Consider the following 14,257-nt stretch of genomic DNA (forward strand, 5'->3'; position numbering starts at 1 on the left):
GACAGCCACGTGCAGAAGAATGAAACTAGACCATTCCCTTACACCATACACAAAGATAAACTCAAAATGGATGAAAGATCTAAATGTGAAACAAGAATCCATCAAAATCCTAGAGGAGAACACAGGCAACACCCTTTTGAACTTGGCCACAGTAACTTCTTGCAAGATACATCCATGAAGGCAAGGGAAACCAAAGCAAAAATGAATTATCGGGACTTAAAAAAGCTTCTGCACAACAAAAGAAACAGTCAGCAAAACTAAAAGACAACCTACAGAATGGGAGAAGATATTTGCAAATGACGTATCAGATAAAGGGCTAGTATCCAAGATCTATAAAGAACTTATTAAACTCAACAGCAAAGAAACAATCCAATCATGAAATGGGCAAAAGACATGAACAGAAATTTCACCAAAGAAGACATAGACATGGCCAACAAGCACATGAGAAAATGAGTGGGAAATATCAGAGAGGGTGACAGCACATGAGAGACTCCTAACTCTGGGAAACAAACAAGGGGTGGTGGAATGGGAGGCGGGTTGGGGGCTTGGGGTGTCTGGGTGACAGGCACTGAGGGGGGCACTTGAAGGGATGAGCACTGAGTGTTATTGCTATATATCAGCAAATTGAATTCCAATAAAAAAAATGGAAGATTGAGTTAGTAATTTAAAAACTTACCATAAATAAAAGTTGAAGACCAGATGGTTTCATTAGTGAATTCTACCAAACATATTTAATACCAGTCCTTCATAAACTCTTCCAAAAAAATAAGAAGGGAAAGAATACTTTCCAACTCATTCTGAGGCCATTTTTACTCTAACGCCAAAACCAGACAAAAATATCTAATAAAAGAAAACTATAGACCAATATTCTATATTAATGCAGATGGAAAAATCCCTCAATAAATTCCAGCAAATCTAATCCAGCAGCATGTAAAAAAGGGTATTCCTATTTTTCTCACACTAAAGCCAAGGGGGATTTGTCCCAAGAATGTAAGGTAGGCTCTATGTTTAAAAAAATCAATCAGTGTAATAATACACTGTGTTAATAAAGGGGAAAAAATCATATGATTCCTGCAATAGACACCGCAAAAGCACTTGTCAAAATCCAACACCATTTCCAGATAAAAACATTCAACAAACTAGAAATAGAAGGGAATTCCCTCAACCTGATAAAGGACATAAGCCATAGAAAGTAATTAAATATGGATACAAGCAACATGGAGGAAGCTTGAAAACAGTATGCTCAGTGAGGGAAGCCAATCACAAACTTCACATATGATTCCATTTATATGAAATAACCAGAGTAGGCAAATCCACAGAGACAGAAATAGATTCGTGGTTGCCAGGGGCTTGGGGCGAGGAAGAATGTAGAATGGCTTCTAATGCAAATATGGTTTCTTTTTGGCATGAGGAAAATGTTCTAAAATTAGATTGTGGTGATGGTTGTACAACCTTGTGAACATACTAAAAACCAGTGAATTGCACATTTAAAATGGTGTGTGACCATTTGCTTCGACATGGATGGAACTGGAGGGTATTATGTTGAGTGAAATAAGTCAGTCGGATAAGGACAAACATTATATGGTCTCATTCAAGGGGAAAGGAGAAAAAATGAGTGGGAAATATCAGAAAGGGAGACAGAACATGAGAGACTCCTAACTCTGGGAAACGAACTAGGGGTGGTGGAAGGGGAGGTGGGCAGGGGGTGGGAGTGACTAGGTGACAGGCACTGAGGGGGGCACTTGATGGAATGAGCACTGGGTGTTATTCTATATGTTGGCAAATTGAACAATAAAAAATAAATTTATAAAAATAAATACATAAAAAATAAAATGGTGTGTGACTTGCATCTCACTCTAAAGAGTGTCTGGTTTTGAGATGCTTTTCTCAGCACACACACACACACACACACACACACACAAACACAGAGAAAGTAACTTTTGGCCAAAAAGACTCTTATAAATATCACACTGAATTATGTAATCCATACCGTGGAGGTGGTGATGCAAAGTTTAGGCAAAATGTCTTCTATTATGAAGTTTACGTGGCAATGGAGAAAATTAGGAACTTTAACATAAAGTTAAATCTTAATGATGACACTATCTAAATAAAATATCAGAAGCCATTTTTATGCCCATTTTTATTATTAAAACATTATCTCAAAGCTTACCTCATGTCAATCACTTGACTCACGACGACATTGGGTTTTGAACCTTTTTCTTCTTCCATATTATACAGGAAGAGCTTGAAGTCACAAACTATAGCCAGTGCTCTCTGCCATCCTTTCTTCACCCCTGCTTTTTTTGGAATCTTTAAGTTTTGATTTTTTTAAAGCAAATAAAAACAATTGAAGCTGAAATATAATGCTATCCAATTATTACAAATAAAATTGAAATAATAAACATGTGTTATAAGTATGTCACTTATTTAAGATGTGGAACAGAGCTGTGTGTAACATAATTGAAATTTTAAAAAACAAGGTAGTTCCTTCCAAGACTGAATATCTCTTGTGAAAATAAGCTTGCTATCATTCAATTAACACTAGCAATTCATTCAAATAATTTGTTCATCTCTGGTAGCATTAAATTTAAATCTCATAATACCATGACTCAAATTCAACTCAGATTTTTAATATTTCTCAAAAGGTTCATTTCACTTTTAGTCTCATGTAATTTGTCATTGCTAACTGTGATTCAGAGTTACATCATTAGGAGAGATTTCAGCATTTGTTCATCACAAGGTAATGTTTAAATAGAATACTTTGAGACATTTAAAAATATTCCATTTGTGACAGCTAAATTTTGTTCTCTATCTTCTCAGGATAGAACAAATATATTCAATTGCATATTATATTTATTTTATAATCTGTTATAAATATTATATAAAATTTTAATATATTTTATTTTTATATTTTACTTATATTTATATACATTTTATCTTAATTATATACATATATATATATATTTTTTTACAAATTGCTCACACAGTGCGAGGTAAGTAATCAACTTTTCAAGAATTCATCTAAACCCATAATATGGACACTTACCCAGACATGGCCTTCATAGGCTGTTCCCATGCCTTCCTGCACGTCTACACAGAGGGTGCCTCTCTTCTGCTGGGAAGGTACTGGACAAGCTCTTGGAGCTTTCTCTACACAGGTTGTGTGACATGAGAACCCACATGCTTTTTGAAGGGAATAAAGAGACATGATAGCAGTAGATATGATGGTTTTACTCCGTAACCCTCTGCCTCAATTCTGTCTGTGCTCATAGTGGTCAGAATGATAAAAACTACATTTCCCATACTCCCTTGCAACTGATGGGGGGTGCCTGATTGAAGTTCCACTAGTAAGATGACTTTCTGTGAGACAGAGTTGAGCCAGGCTGGGAGAGGTGCAGGATGCAGACCACGCACTTCACTGCATGGAAGGGTGGGAGGTCCCAGGCACAGTGGTGGTGTCCCAATTCTGTGGGAGCTTGCTCTATTTTGCGGGTGATGTCCTGCAGGCCAGTCGCTGGGGCCTTCCTGATCCCTGGCAGAAGGAGCAGGTTCTGGGAGCTGCAGCAGCTGGTGGCCACTTCCTAATTTTGTCATCTCTTTATGACCCCAATAGCAGCTGCCCCAAGCTCAGCAGAGACCAGGCCACGCTGGAAGCAGGAGACACTCCTGGGCACAGAGAGCTCAAAACCTGCCTCTGCAGCCCTGGAAGTATATTTTAAGTACCTAATTCCCCAATTTAAATCCCATTTTATTTCATGCAGTAGGTTGCATTTACGGTTAAGGTGGCTCCGACTGTGGCAGTGCTAAGGGTGGGAAAGTTGTCCCCCTCAGCACTGTGTCCCAGAGTGAGCACTGAGCAGAACTCGCTAAGGAGACCAGAGGGCAGAGTCTGTTAAATGAGAAGTGTCTGTGGCACAGTGATCCACCGTTTGGTACTTCCAAAAGCATATTGCTCCCTTGCAATAATATTTACCGAGTAGAATAAAGCAATTACAACTCACGGATAGCATTCCATTTTCCTGCCACATAAACTAGTGAATTTGGTCCTCATGCTCTACTAGTGCTACAGAGAACAAAATATGTCTACGTTTTTCTTCATAGATGGCCCTGCCTGCAAGCTATACAACAGGACTTCTGGGAACGACATTCACACAGGCTTGAAGGGGGTGAGGTCCTTTGGAGTTACACATTGCCAAGGTCCCCCAAACATTCCCAATGGCCTTGGGTCCAATCTTTCCAATATGAAACAGATGCAGAGAGATTTTTAGCAAAAGGATCACTTCATGACATGCTTCTACAATTCAAAGAAAACAGAATGTTTGCCGAGTGACATATTACAATGGGCTGAATGTCTGTGTCAGCCCCAAAATTCATATGTTGAAATCATACCCCTCAATGTGGTGGTATCAGGAGATGGGGTTTGTGTGTGGGGGTGATTGCTGAGGTCGTGAGGGTGTAGCCCTCATGGGTGGGACTAATGCTCCCTGGCCCCTTGGCCTTGTGAGGATACAACCCGAAGTTAGCAGCCTGCTCCCCTGAAGGGAGCTCTCACCAGAACCTGACCACACTGGCACCCTCATCTTGCACTTCCAGCCTGTGAGAAGTACACTTCTGTGTTTAAAAATCACCCAGTCTGTATCCTTTGCCGCAGCCACTCCTGCAAACTAAGGCATGTCAGTATAAAGATCCTGGTCCTGGCCCCACAGCTCTGTTCCTGGAGTCTTACCATCACAGGCACAGCCTTGTCTTATCAGACCCACCATCAGAGACGTGCACTGGTGACATTTGGTGGGCGCGGTGAAGGACGTAAGGAAAAACTGGTGGCTCTTATTCTACAAAACAAAGAGACCAAAAAAGTACTGAAGGTGAAATAACTTTGAAGAGGTGATTCTAGGCACAAATCCTTGCCTGAAGTATCATTTTATGTACAAAGAAATGCAGCTCCCGCATTTTCTCACCAGAATGTAGGATTCTTGCCCCCTCACGACTTCATAATTAGGAAATGTTGAGCAAGAGATACCAAAAATTACCAAGAAGAGGAAGAGGAGGAGGAAGAGGAGAATTAATTTCATTGGTGATCACACATTCATTAATACCATTTGCAACCAAATAAATCAAGCCTGGCTTTTGGGGGGCCCAATATATCTTGAACCTTGGAAAGATGATTTCTTGACTGACAGATTCTTTGGATGAATCCTTATCAGTGGATGGAGTGAGAATTGCCTTTGTGTACATACTTTTAATGGGGAGGGGTAAGCAAAAAATAACATGGTTTTTATATCTTCTTTGGAAAGAGAATAATTTCAAAATTTTCTCTAATACATCATGTGTTTCATTTTCTACTATCAATTTAAAAAAAATGATACACATAAATTGGAAAGGTCCAGTGAAGCAGGCTGGGATGGAGGGCATCCTGAAATTTCACACCTGAAACCCCAACAAGGAAAGCTGCAACTGCTGTCACAGAATTAGCAATAAATCGGTAACCCACCGTGGATTATCCATTTCTTGATTATACCTCTTTGCCCTCAAAATTACTTTTATCATAAGTTAGCAGTATGTAAATCCTAACAAAATCTGGCTTCTCCAGAGAATCGCAGGCCCTGCTGTGGGCACTGTGTATGTACTGGGCTACCTATTCCCTATCAGGTCTCTGTTTGCAGAGCTGCACATCACCCTCACCTCCTGGGAGACCTGGTGCCTCCAATCCCAGAGTCCTTCCAGGCTTCCAAGGAACCGATGTCTCGTGGCTCCTCGGTATGCTCTCCCTATCACTCGACATGCACATTTCTCAGCTCTGCTAACCTCACCCAGGCTTTCTTCTTCTAAGGTTATGTTGACTTAGTTGCTTTTTCTTTTTTTCTCCTTTTATTGGCTTTCATTAGAAAGCAAGGATGTATGTATTTTTTAATATACTGTGATTAACCACAAGTCCCCAGGGAAAAAAAGGAAGGAAAACAAGAAAGAAGAAAATAAAATACTTTTGGTATTCTAATGGATACTGCCTAATAATACATGAATCTTGACACAACACTGCATCGTGTTTTAGTCTTAGTTCTCTATAACATATGTGTATTTTTGTTGATTTTGGCATATAAATATCTTCTATTTGTTTTCTAGGTATTCATTATATAACAGAGATAACCCGTGTTATTTTTATATATTTACCTTGTGTTCAAATTACCTTATTAATTTCAGTAGGTTTAAAAAAAAAACCGCCCCTTAGGTGTTCTGAGCAAACAATCATATCAATCTTATGAAAGATTATGTTCTAATGTTTATTCCAGTCCTTTTATTTTCATTTTTATTGCATTTCCTAGAAATTACTGAATACTAATGGTGATATGGGATAATTCTATACCATTCTTGGTTTTAATTGAAAAGATTTAGTGTTTCATCATTTATGATAATATTTGCTGTTTGGTTTGGGAAAACAGGTTTACTATATTTATGAATTTTCTTTTTACTGCTATTTGTTACAGCCTCTGGTTACTTAATGCTAATAAAGAGAAATGCTTTGAATATTTTGGTCATTTAAAATTATTTGTTAAACAAGCAGTACATTAATCTGATTCAAAAAACAGTTAAAGGCTTTCTCTCCTCCAAAATTACAAGATTCTCATGAGAGACTCCTAACTCTGGGAAACGAACAAGGGGTAGTAGAAGGGGAGATAGGGAAGATGGGGTGGGGGGACAGGGTGACTGGGTGATGGGCACTGAGGGGGGCACTTGACGGGATGAGCGCTGGGTGGTAATACAATATGTTGGCAAATTGAACTCCAATAAAAAAATATACCAAAAAAAAAGTGTAAGATTCGTTAGTACATATCTAGTAGTTATGTGGTTTCAGTTTTACATTTAAATTATGGCTGAATTTAGAATTTATCTGAGAGTAAGTTATGAGATTCAGGATATGGATCCCTTAAGCAAATTTCAGAGCAAAATTCAGTTAATGAGTTTACCATCATTTATAATTTCTAAATGAGACTTGACAGACACAGCAAAGCCCATTTAATAGAAAAAACATTCCTCTTAAATTGTCACTAAATGTTTTACCCCTGCCTTGGCTATATTCAAACCTTAAGAAGATTTTTATAGTGGAATTTTCTGTTATGTTAATTTTTAAATCTGGTTGGAGGTTTGAGGAATGTAGCTGCAAAAAAATTTTAGTAAATGCCAAGACAATAAAAGCAAAACCAATTTATTTTCATTTTGAAAGGAACCTGCTAAGCTTATAATTAAATCAAGTACCTTAGTTGGAAAAAGGATACTACTATGATATTCCTTTCTCTTTATTGTTGGTGTATGAACTGGTAGATGAGCAGAATCTACAATCTGAATCAAGGAAATGAAAATTAACAAGGGCAAGTTACAGATACCACCGAAATTATAAGAATTAAATAATTCCTCAATTAAGGCAAAAGAATTATACTTGTTAATAGGCAAAAACATAGTAAAACTCAAATTCTTACAGTGTTGAAAAGATATCTTAAGTAATTTAGATATACGCTTCACATTCTACAAACAAAATATATGTATGTTTTATATAATTTATTATGGTTTGGCTATTTTAAAACAATACATCATAGCATGTAGACTACATTAAAAGAATACTAATCATCTTTGTAAGGGATTTTTATTAAGTAGACACATGATCACAATCCTCAAAAAAACCCTTTGAAATGCCCGTTTTATAAGTGTAAATAGGGATTTTGTGAGTACTCACAAATAAACATTTCTTTCCTGGGAACTCATAGAAAACACTTCTTGAAACAGGAAGAATTGGATGCTTGTGGGTGTTACTGGGGAATACAGTTTAGTTGTAAGGAAGATGTTAAATGGTTGAGCAAAGCAGGTAACTCTACAGACTTGAAGAATGTCTCTCCTTTCAGGCTGGCAGATAACCATGAAGAAAACATACAAGTTTGGTAGTAAATGCAGGAGACTCAGGACATCTGCCGAATTTACAAAGATACTTTAAAAAGTTGATCGTGTTTCACTGTGCTATTTACTATGTATCCCATTAAATAGCCTTTTTCATATGAATTTGTAAAAACGAATATAACAAAGATTCCCTCTTAAAAATCTTAGATACACGTATTGATGAATTACCCTTATTTTAGTTTTCTTTTGCTTAGTAAGAGGCTATCTTCAGGCTAAAGAAGAGACACCACATCATATTAGTTGTTGCAGAAGGATTTGACAAATTCAACATCCATTCATGATAAGACTCTCAACAGACTAGGAATAGAAAGGACTTCCATAATCTGATAAAAGGCATCTACAAAAAACAGAGGCAAGCATTACCACTAAGGATGAAAAACCAATTGCTTTCACCTAAGAATGAAAACAAAGCAAGAATGACCACCACCACCACTTTTATTCAACATCAAGCTGAACCCTAGCCAGTGTGCCAGAGAGAATTGGACAGGATAAGTATACACATTAATAAGAAAGTAAACTGCCCTGTTTGTGGATGACATGATTGTCTGCTTAGATAATTCCAAGGAATGTCAAAGGAAAAAAATCTTGAACTACTAAGTTTGGTAAGATCACATGACACAAGGTTAACACAAAATCACATTTCTCTATAACAACAGTAAATAATTGGAAACTGATTATTTTTTACTAAGACAATTTTTCAGAAGTTTAAGGTTCACAGAAAAATTCAGGGGAAAGTACAGAGATTTCCCAAATATTCCCTGCCCACACACATGCCTAGCCTCCCCAATTATCAACATGTCCCACCAGAAGTACGATCAGTGAAACACTGACACATCATATTCACTCAGAGTCCATGGTTTGCATTAGGGTTCACTCTTGGTGTTGTACATTCTGTGCATTTAGACAAATGAATAGGCATGTATCCACCCTACGGTATCATACAGAGTATTTTCACAGCCTTGAAAATCCTGTGCTTCACCTATTCATCCCTTCTCCCCCAAACCATGGCAACCACTGATCTTTTCACTATACCCATAATTTGCCTCTTTCAAATGCCATATGGTTGGAATCATACAATATATAGCCTTTTCAGATTAACTCTTACGTATTAATAATTTAAGGTCTCTTCATGTCTTTTCCTACCTTAATAAATCATTTCTTTCTAGTAGTTAATCATGTTCCATTGTCTGGATGGACCATCTATCCATCCACCTGCTGAAAGACATCTTGGTTGCTCCCAAGTTGTAACAATTATGAATAAAGGTGCTGTAAACATCCATGTACATAATTTGATATGGAGTTAAGTTCTCGTTTTCCTTATGTAAATATCAAGGAGTACAGTTGCAGGGTAGTATGGTAAGAATATGTTTAGATTTGTAAGAAACTGCCAGACTATCTTGTGAAGTGGCTGCACCATTTTGCACTGTCACCAGCAATCAGAGTCGCTGTTGCTGCACCGGCATTTGGTGTTGTCAAAATCTGTTCCAGATTTTGGCCACTCTGATGGGTGTGTATTGTCTCATTGTCGATTTAATTTGCACTTCTCTGATGACCAATGTTAGGAAACATCTTTTCATATGCTTATTTGTCTCCCATCCAAGTACTAACCAGGCCCGACCCTGCTTAGCTTCCAAGATCAGATGAGATAGGGCACGTTCAGGGTGGTATGGCCATAGACTCATATGCTTATTTGTAATCCATGTATCTTCTTTATTGAAGTACCTATTTAGGTCTTTGGCTCATTTTTAATTGAGTTATTTGGTTTTTTTATTGTTGAGTTTTAAGAGTTCTTTGTATATTTTTGGATAACAGTTTAAATTTGTCTTTAGCAAATATTTTCTCTCAGTCTGTAGATTGTCTTTGCATTCTCCTGACCTTGTCTTTTACAGGCAAGTTTTTAATTTTAAGGGAGTACAGTTATCTTTTGATAATGTATCTAAAAAGTAATTGTCAAACTTAAGGTCATCTAGATTTTCTCCTATGATATCATCAATGAGTTTTATAAGTTTTGCATTGTATATTTAGATCTGTGATCCATTCTGAGTTATTTTTGTGAAGACTGTAAGATCTCGTCTAGATTCATTCTTTTGCTGGTGAATGTCTTGTTGTTCCAGCATGATTTGTTCAAAGACTATCTTTGCTCCACTCTTTTGCTTTTGCTCTTCGGTCAAGGATCATTTGATGATATTTATGTGGATCTGTTTCTGGGCTTTCTCTCGCATTGATCTATTTGTTTCTTCTTTTACCAATACCCATACTGCCTTGATTATTGTAGCTTTATAGTAAGTATTGACATTGGGTAGTATCAGTCCTCCAACATTGTTTTTCCCCTTCAATATTATGTTGGTTATTCTCGGTCTTTTATCTCTCTATATAAACCATAAAATCAGTTTGTCAACATCCGCAAAATAACTTGCCAGAATTTTGACTGGGCTTGCATTGAATCTGTAGGAAACTGATTTTTAATTACTAGTTCAGTACTATTTACAGTGCCTCTAAGATTTAAATATATATATATCAAAATATATATATATATATTTACATATGCATGTAAATAAGCCTAGCAAAACATGCACAGGATCTGTTGACTGACAACTACCAAGCACTGATGAAAGAAATTAAAGAAGCGAAAGAAATTAAAGAAGCCCTAAATACATAGAATGACATATCATGTTCAGGAATTGGAAGATGCCGTAGAGTTAGTATATTAATTTTCATTAAATTAAATTATTTATTTAATGCAATATGAATCAAAATCTCAAAAAAGAGTTTATGTAGATATAAACAAGTAGATTCTAAAATTTATCGGAATCAAAGAAACTAGAATAGCAAAAGCTTTTCAAAAACCTTGTAAAAGTTTCAGTAAAGAAATAGAAGATATAAAGAAGAACCAGCAGAATTTGACAAATAAAGAAAAAATACAGTAATCACTATTAAAAATTCAGTGGCTGGCCCAATAGAAGAATAGAGAGGGCAGAGAACAGAATTCATGAACTTGATAGAACAATATAAATTATTCTATATTAACTTCATAGAGAAAGTAGACAGGAAAAAGTGGGACTATTACAAAAGATCTAACATCAGAGTCCCAGAAGGAGAGTATAAAAAGAATGAGGCTGAGAAAATACTCCCAAGAAATAACGTCTGAAAATTTCCTGAGTTTGGTTAAAGATATAAACAGTAAATTCAAGAAGCTGACTGAATTCCAAGTAGGATAAACTCAAAGAAATACAATGCAAGATACAATGTAGTAAAACTTCTGGAAACTAAAGACAAAAAAATTTAACTGAATTAAAAGATAATAATAATAAAAGCACCAGGGAGAAACAACATATTAAAGTGGAACCCTAACTGCGCATTGCTAAATGAATGAAGCCAATCTGATAAAGCTGCATGATTCCAACTATATGACACAGTGGAAAAAGCAAACCTATAAAGATAGTAGAAAGATTGGTGGTTCCCAGGATTTCAGGTAGAGGGAGGAAGGGAAGAATAAATTGATCACAGGAATTTTTAAGACCGTGAAACTGCACTTAAATGATACTGTAATGATAGATACATGTTATTACCCATTTGTCATTTATCCAGTTGTACATCTGTAAAATGTATAATACAAAATGTGAACATTAACAATAGATTTTAGTTAATAATCATGGTGCATAACTCTAAAAATGTACCACATGAACATAAGTTGTTAATAATGAAGGAAACTGGGAGAGGAGGGGTGGTGAGACAGGTAAGTAAGACTTCGTATTTGCCACTAAGTTTTTCTGTGAATGTAAAACTACCCCCAAAATAAAGTCCATTAATTTTTTTAAGATTTTATTTTTAAGTAAATCTCTACACCCAACATGGTATCAAACCTACAACCCTGAGATCAAGAGTTGCATGCTCTACTGACAAAGCCAACCAGGAGCACCTAAAGCCCATTAATTTTTTAAGTGATTTTTAAATCAAGACAGTCTCAAAGACTGTCTAAGAGAACTTGTCTGCAATCTACCTAAGATAGCTACAATAAGTTCTACACAGAAAAGAAATGAAGGACTCGAAATGAGGGAAAAACATGGAAAGAGTGAAAACATGGGTAGATTTTTTTTAACCACTCAAAGGGTGTCCCTTCTCTCCTACTCCCCCAAAGGAGGAGAATGATCATCAATGCAAAGGGCAGCTGGAGAAACATCCAGAGTCAGCTTCACTCTCAGGAAGGGACACTGCATCTCTTTGTGGTTTCGGTTACTCTACACTTTCAGAGAAACTTCACTAGTAACAGACTATAGAAATGATTCCTGAAAGTATAGTCTTGATAGATTTTCTAAATTGTGTTAGATGGTTGAAACAAACATTATAACACTGTCTAATATCCCTCAGTGCATATAGAGAAATATGTAATACAATTACATTACAAATGAGGAAGAGTAAAATGATGTAAAGGGAGGTGAAGTTGCCACACTTCATTTGATCAAATAACATGTTGTCACAGTATAGTAGCAAATTTTGTATACATAATGAAATCTCTTAGATGAAATGAATCAATTTCTCCAAAAGTACAAATTACCACACTCACTCAATATGAGATAAATAATTTGAATAGCCTGATAACTATTAAAGAAATCGAATTTGTAATTTTAAAACTCTCATAAAGAAACCTCCAGAATAGCTTTATTGGAAAATTATAGCAAATGTTTAAAAAAGAATCATCAATAATTCTCTATATTTTTTTACAGAAAATAAAAGAGAATACTTCCCAACAGATTTTATGAAGCCAGTATCACTTTGATGGCAAAATCAGACAAGCACAGCACACACACACACACACACACACTACTGACCAACATTCTGGATTAATGTGGATACAAAAGTCTCAACAGTGTATTAGCAAATAGAATTCAGCAATATATATGAAGCATATACATTATAAGTGTTGTGTTTATTTCAGAGAAGGAAAGGTGATCCAATATTTGAAAATCAATCAATGTATCATATTAACAGGCTAAAGAACAAAGAATTCATCATATAATACATTCATGCAGAAAAACATTTTGAAAAACTTAACATTCATTTGTGATTAAAAAAAAAAAAAACTCTCAGCCAACTAGGAAGATGAATTTCCCCAACTTGATAAAAAGGATCTACAAAAATCCTACAGCCAACATCATAATTAATGGTGAAAGACTGAACTGTTTTCCCTTAATGTGAGTACAAGAGCTGTCCATTATTATCAGATAGCAGTGGAAGTTCTAGCCAGGGCAGTAGGGCAAGGAAAGGAAGTAAAAGCCATACAGATTAGGAAGGAAGAAACAAAATTATACTTATTCTCAGATGACATGATTTTAGAAAATTCCAAGGAATCTACATACACACTCACAAACAAAAACCTTCTAGAAATTAATGAGCTTTAGCAAGTTCTCAAGTTTCAAGATCAACATACAAAAATCATTTCACTGGGATGTCTGGGTGGCTCAGTGGTTGAGCATCTGCCTTCGGCTCAGGTCATGATCCTAGAGTTCCAAGATCGAGTTCCACATTGGGCTCCCAAGAGGGAGCCTGCTTCTCCCTCTGCCTATGTCTCTGCCTCTCTCTGTGTGTCTCTCATGAATAAATAAAATCTTTTTAAAAAATCAATTGCACTTCAACAAACTAGCAACAAATACATGGAAATTGAAGTTTAAAGTATAGTACCATCTACTATTGCTAAAAAAAAAAAGACTTAGATATAAATTTCACAAAACACATATAAGACTTGTATGCTCAAAACCACAAAATGCTGATAAGAGAAGTCAAAGAGTATCTGTAAAAGCGGAGAGGCATCCTGAGTTCATGAATTGGAAGATTCAGTATAGTAAAGATGCCAGTTTTCTCTAGATTAAGTAAAGGCTTACCGCCGCTTCTCTCAGAATAATAGGACTACAAGGCTTTGTTATGGATACAAACAATATTATTCTAAAATTTGTATGGGAAGAGGATATATGGGTATTTATTCACAGATGACATGATCTTACATGAAGAAAACCCTAATGATTCTCCAAAAATCAGTTAAATGAATATAGCAAAGTTGCAGGATACAAAATCGATACATAAGAATCAGCCATATTTCTATATACTAAGAATGAACAATAGGAAAAGGAAATTAAGAAAACAGCTCCATTTGTCATAGCATGGAAAGGGGGAAAAAATGCTTAGGAATAAACTTAATTGTGGAGGCAAATGACTTGTACGCTGTAAACTACAAAACATTGGTGAAGGACATCCAAAGGACACCAATAAATGGAAAAACATCCTATGTTCATGTATTAGAAGAATTGATATTTTTAAG

General features: G+C 36.1%; 1 protein-coding gene, 1 long non-coding RNA gene and 1 other non-coding gene across 10 annotated transcripts in view; 1 reads left to right on the forward strand and 2 right to left on the reverse strand.

Annotated features, from left to right (window-relative positions):
- The window catches only part of LOC484191 (serine/threonine-protein kinase MRCK alpha-like), a 66,420-nt gene that overhangs the window by 25,533 nt on the left and 26,630 nt on the right, over positions 1 to 14,257 (reverse strand). For 5 of the 8 annotated variants that reach the window (XM_038527286.1, XM_038527285.1, XM_038527283.1 and 2 more), the window contains 4 exons: positions 7,252 to 7,335; positions 4,727 to 4,832; positions 3,047 to 3,183; positions 2,171 to 2,310 (listed from right to left, as the gene is read on the reverse strand). In XM_038527286.1, coding sequence (XP_038383214.1) covers positions 2,171 to 2,310; positions 3,047 to 3,183; positions 4,727 to 4,832; positions 7,252 to 7,335 — 467 coding nt within the window. The remainder of the gene's footprint in view (positions 1 to 2,170; positions 2,311 to 3,046; positions 3,184 to 4,726; positions 4,833 to 7,251; positions 7,336 to 14,257) is intronic. The other 3 variants (XM_038527288.1, XM_038527284.1, XM_038527290.1) reach the window with 1 other exon arrangement.
- Positions 1 to 14,257, forward strand: part of LOC111097017 — a 65,022-nt gene that overhangs the window by 10,124 nt on the left and 40,641 nt on the right. The window lies entirely within an intron of this gene.
- On the reverse strand, positions 12,043 to 12,246 carry LOC119869933. Its single transcript, XR_005354907.1, has one exon. It is a non-coding gene; the product is annotated as a small nucleolar RNA U3 (small nucleolar RNA).

The sequence above is a fragment of the Canis lupus genome, chromosome 1, assembly GCF_011100685.1.
Source record: "Canis lupus familiaris isolate Mischka breed German Shepherd chromosome 1, alternate assembly UU_Cfam_GSD_1.0, whole genome shotgun sequence".
Taxonomy (NCBI): domain Eukaryota; kingdom Metazoa; phylum Chordata; class Mammalia; order Carnivora; family Canidae; genus Canis; species Canis lupus.